Source organism: Topomyia yanbarensis, chromosome 3, assembly GCF_030247195.1.
Source record: "Topomyia yanbarensis strain Yona2022 chromosome 3, ASM3024719v1, whole genome shotgun sequence".
NCBI classification, from domain to species: Eukaryota; Metazoa; Arthropoda; class Insecta; order Diptera; family Culicidae; genus Topomyia; species Topomyia yanbarensis.
The window spans coordinates 83,691,866-83,697,290 of record NC_080672.1 but is presented as its reverse complement, the minus strand read 5'-3'; the positions used below and the strand labels follow the sequence as shown (position 1 = coordinate 83,697,290).

Sequence of the window (5,425 nt, the reverse complement as noted above, 5' to 3'; positions counted from 1 at the left end):
TGTATTCCGTATTCCTAGTTTTAAGATAGTTGTAATTTTACCTCTTTGTTAAAACTATTGTCCCCCATCTTGTAAATAGAATTGTAACCCTAGTTTTAAAACACCTGTGAAATTTTTCATAAATATTTGTTCCCCCTATTGTGTACCAAACTATATTGTTAGTTTTAAGATAACTGTAAATATTTCCTAAAAAACTATTACTATTGAATTCCATGTTTTAAAAATTTTCATAAAAAAAATCTGTTGCCCCTCTCTTGTATATAGAATCTTATTTCTAGTCTTAAGATAGCTGTAAAATTTTTCTCTTTTAAAAAAAATATTTCAACATTGTAACCTCCTAGTTTTAAAATATCCAAAATGTAAAAACAAAAGAATTCGGCACCGCCAAGCTAACGCATTTGTGCCTATCAAATAAACGAAATTTCCACAGATCACTACTTCATCGTTTCGGACAGCCTCAGCTCTATCGAGGCTCTTCGTGCGGTGAAGCCTAAAATGCAATTCCCGTATTTTCTGGGGAAGATACAGGAGTCCTTGTGTACGTTATCTGAAAAATCTTATCAGATTACCTTTGTCTGGGCTCCCTCTCATTGTTCTATCCCGGGCAATGAAAAGGCCGACTCATTAGCAAAGGTGGGCGCATTAAATGGTGACATATACGAAAGACCTATCTGCTTCAACGAATTTTTTAGTATTTGTTGTCAGAGGACGCTCAACAGTTGGCAAACCTCGTGGAGCAATGGGGAACTTGGACGATGGCTACATTCGATTATCCCAAAGCTATCAACGAAGCCTTGGTTCAGGGGGATGGATGTGGGTCGGGATTTTATTAGTGTAATGTCCCGACTTATGTCCAATCACCACACCATGGATGCGCATTTGCGGCGTATTGGGCTTGCGGAAAGTAGTCTGTGCGCTTGTGACGAGGGCTATCACGACATCGAGCACGTTGTCTGGGTATGCACCGGGTATTGTGACGCCAGGTCTCAGTTAAAGGATTCCCTTCGGGCCCGAGGTAGACCACCCAATGTACCAGTCCAAGATATGCTGGCAACTCGTGATTTCCCCTATATGTCCCTTATTTATACTTTCATAAAAACGATAAATATCCCAATTTAGCTCTTCTCTTTTTATTTCTCGTTTTTAGAGTTTCCTCCTGCCTTGTGGAACCGATCAGCTCCAGAGTGCCACTATGTAACCGCCGTCGCCCTTACCACTACGCCTGCATAGAAGGAAACTGAAGCGAGAGTGACTCGAGGTCCGATGACTTTTGAAGGATTCCCCGCGGGTCCGAAGAATACCATCCGCCAATCCGGTACTCGACAACTTACTAGACTGAGGCGCAAATTTGTGTCGCTGACCCCCCCGTTTGAGCGAAAGTTGCAAGTTTTGCTCTTCTTTCCCTGTCACCATACGCCTTTTCTCCCCTGTCCTTGATACAACTGCTGCTACACTGATGTGGAAATAAGCCACCCTCTGAATATCTTGACCAAGCATAAGTTTTCGTTAAAAAAAAAATCAAATTAGTATTCTGTATTCCTAGTTTTAAGATAGCTATAATTTTTACTCTTTATTGAAACTCTTGTCCTCCATCTTGTAAATAGAATTGTATCCCTAGTTTTAAGATATCTGTGAAATTTCTCATAAATATTTGTTCCCCCTTTTGTGTACTAAACTATAGGGTAAGGTGGGGCAAATCCGACCGTTGGGTAAACCCGACCTCCCTCTGTTACCGAAAATCAGAAGCACTACGCGAACTAATATCAATGGTGTCGTGTAGAGCATCGAAAATAATCATAATGGTGGCATGACAGCATTTTATTAATCTACATTGAGATGCTCAAACGACAAAAAGTGTGTTTTTACAACTTTTGATTTGACTTTTGTGCATTATCGCCTACAGGATATTTCTGATTGTTAAAGTGATAGCATAAAAAATGTAAGTGGATTTAAATTCTTTGATTAAAGTCCTACGAAGTGCGTAGATGAATTTGGTTCAACCTTTTTCGTAACTTTTTTAATTGCATCGTAATGAAAAATGACGGGGTGGGGCAAATCCGATCTCTAAATAGTGGGGTAAATCCGACCGCTTTTTTTGCTAAGAAAATGTTTATTTATCAAATTGAAATATATTTTTATTGTCATTTTATATTATTTTTATGAAAAATGGTTCATAATTACAAACGAAAGACACAAAAACGTGATGATTATAGTATTCGTCAAGCAATTGCTCCGATGCAAATGGGAATATCAATACGTGCTACTGCTCGTGATTTTAGCATTCCAAGATTGACATTGAACTCCATTTTCTTCATGTTACAATTCAATAACACAACATTCATTGATTTATCATTGAAAAACCATAAAATTTGGGTAATATCTGCACTAAATCAACCAAAAACATAGGGGGTCGGGTTTACCCCACCATTTTTGAAAACAGCAAAAATGAACATTTTCGTAAAACGCTTGTATCTCAAAATATTTCCACGATCCGAATGAAATGCTATATACAGAAAGTTGCCCAGGAGTCTAACCTTTAATTTGGTATATAAAACGACTTGATCCGATGTAAAATGAGCATTTTACAGTCAAAACCATTTACTAGGTCGGATTTACCCCAGTTTTAAGATAACTGTAAAATATTTCGTAAAATAGTATTACTCCCCCTCTTGTATATCAAACTGAATCCCTTGTTTTAAAATTTTTCATAAAAAAATCTTTTGGCCCTCTCTTGTATATTGAATCTTATTTCTAGTCTTAAGATAGTTGTAAACTTTCTTTTCTTTTGTAAAAAAAAATTCAACATTGTAACCTTCTAGTTTTAAGATATCCAAAATGTAAAAACAGAAGAATTTGGCACCGCCAAGCTAACGCATTTGTGCCTGTAAAATAAACGAAATGAATAAAAATAAATAAACGAAATGAATAAAAAAAAATATTCCTCAAAAATACTGAGATAGGCTATCTAAGGCCTCAAAGATATTTTGAGAATAGTTCCTTTGTGCATCATTGAATACCTATCAGATAGCAAGAAGTTCACTCCCAGATTCAGAAAGATATAATTCAATTAGATCTTGAGCATTCGTGAACTGTAAATACGTTAGGCAGTCAACCATCAGCATGCATCAAATCACTTACCGAATGCCCCTTACATAGCTCCTTCAACTAGCGACGTCCACTCCAAATGATCTTTTCCCAGAAACTAAACAATGAAAACAGCTATATGATAATTAGCTCTTATTTGCAGCAATACTGATAATATGGAACTTATCAAAAAGTAAACAGATGAATTTGGAGAAAAACTGCTTGTTCCGCATAAAACAGTCACCAGTAGTGTCTTGAGTCTCGGAAACATTAATTCGAATCTTTATTTTTGATTAACATGAAGGTGCACTTCAACTTTATTCTAGCTATTGGACCTTTTCCCTACTAATGCTTTCCATGTACAGATTTTGTTGATAGGACTGCACGTTTTGGCTTATCTGGCACTCGTTACGAACGGACTGTTGTATCATCCTTACGAAGAAATCGGTCGCCAGTCGCATGGTGATCTAGTTGTCAAAACTGAGGATGATCCGAACACTGGCGAATCTCGTTTACAGATAAAACGATGGACTGAAAGTACCATTCCCTATCTGTTCATTGGAAACATCAGTAAGTGTATATCCTTTGGTTAATACGATTGGAAATTTATTTCTCTACATACTCCAAAGCTTTGGAGCACAAGACCATCATACGGGACGCGATGGATGAAATACAAGGGCTGAGCTGCGTAAGGTTTGTTGGTCGTGAAGCTAAGGACAAAAACTTTGTCATCATAAGCGTGTATGAGTCCGGTTGCTGGTCGGCACTGGGCATGCACGGTGGTGCACAGGACTTGAACTTAGATCCACGTGGCTGTATGACGAAGGGATCCATTCTGCATCAGCTGCTGCATACACTTGGTTTTACCCATCCCAGCAGCAGACCGGATCGAGATTTGTACGTTAGAGTGGTACCGGCCAATGTTAACAGCCATGATTTGGTATACCTGGACAAAGCCGACCAGGGCGAGATCAACGACTTTGGTATACCGTACGATTTCGATAGCATAATGCACCGTAGTGGATGGGCGTTCAGTGCCAACGGAAAGCAAACGATTGTATCTTCGGTAGGTTGGTTGTGTTACAAAACAACGTTGCTGATATTGAAAACATTAAATTATTACAGAATGGAGACACTGAGCTGGGACAACGGGAAAAGCTAAGCTTCAAGGATATTCGGAAGCTGAACAGAATGTACTCATGTGAGATATATTAGGGTTGGAATTACAACCGAGATTCAGCAAGGTTTCTCGTACATGGCGTCGATAGAGAGTTGGATTCTTCCACAAAGTTGTGGTAAATTCGGTCGCCAATAATTTCATAAAGTTTTATTATGAGAACTAACCAAAAAATCAGTTTTTTTCATTGCACCTTTTTATATATATATATTTTTTTGAATTCGAACTCTTTAAGTTGAATTATAAAAAGGCACAGTTTTCAGAATACGTTGTTTTTAACACTTTCAATTACTTGCTTTTCAGCAATAGCATTAATAGAAAATCAATTTATTAACGGTCATAAAGAGACAAACCCTATAGTTTGTAGCTGAAAGTAAAAAGAGAGAAAAGTTACAAAACTCGCTTGGTTCGATGACAATCGATAGTCTGTTTTCGCAAACCTCGTTATGGTTTTCGTATGGCATGACTAAACATTTGTGGTTTTTGTTTGAGGCGAAACTGAGTCAGTTCCTAACCCCAACTGCTGTCAAAATGTATGAACTGACAGCGGTTTGGGTTAGAACTCAGTTTCAGGTTCTAGCGAAATCGCCATAAGTTAGTTTTAGGAATTAGACTTGGCAGGAAAGGAAAAAAGATCAGAAAGTATTGCTAACACCGTATTGTCTTGGTAGACAATACGATGCTAGTATACACGAAAGTCGTAAGCGATCAATTTCCGAAAATATTTATCGAGCAACTTGAACACTGGTCAGCCAGGTATCGCCAGTATTGCTTCTTGTTTATTGTTTTACTTCAAATTAATGATCATTTCCAGATTTTTTAGTTTTTGATAAAAAAAGATCGATTTAGTTTTTAAATTGTCGAAAAAAATCAACAGAAGTCTCATATGATTACGGCCTAAAACCAACTGACAAAATTCTCTTCGAAGGGAAATTCCGAACAAACCGTTACTGGCTGAACACAATTCACAGCACTTATTGCAAGAGAAACCTTTTCTTTTTTGTTTACCTACCAACATCTGAGATTGACGAGTGACCGTTTGTTCGGAATTTTCATTCAAAGTGAATTTTGACAGTTGGCTTTAACGCCGTAATCATATGTTTATCGATAAGTAAACAAACCGAATGTAAAACTGAAAAATTGTTGAAATTTTCGTGAAGAAAA

The 5,425-nt window shown here is 37.5% G+C and overlaps 1 protein-coding gene across 1 annotated transcript; it reads left to right on the top strand.

Moving 5' to 3' along the window:
* Positions 1–3,323: 3,323 nt before the first annotated feature.
* LOC131691050 (zinc metalloproteinase nas-4-like) lies at positions 3,324–4,475 on the top strand. Its single transcript, XM_058977205.1, has 4 exons — positions 3,324–3,388; positions 3,450–3,654; positions 3,714–4,150; positions 4,210–4,475. Exons 1-4 carry the CDS (start codon positions 3,383–3,385, stop codon positions 4,297–4,299), a joined length of 738 nt encoding a protein of 245 aa, XP_058833188.1. The 5' UTR covers positions 3,324–3,382; the 3' UTR covers positions 4,300–4,475.
* Positions 4,476–5,425: the final 950 nt, after the last annotated feature.

Coding starts and splice junctions, on each gene's coding strand:
- LOC131691050 (XM_058977205.1), top strand. Junction 3,655..3,713: donor TCTGTTCATTGGAAACATCA/GTAAGTGTATAT, acceptor CATACTCCAAAG/CTTTGGAGCACAAGACCATC. Junction 4,151..4,209: donor AGCAAACGATTGTATCTTCG/GTAGGTTGGTTG, acceptor AAATTATTACAG/AATGGAGACACTGAGCTGGG.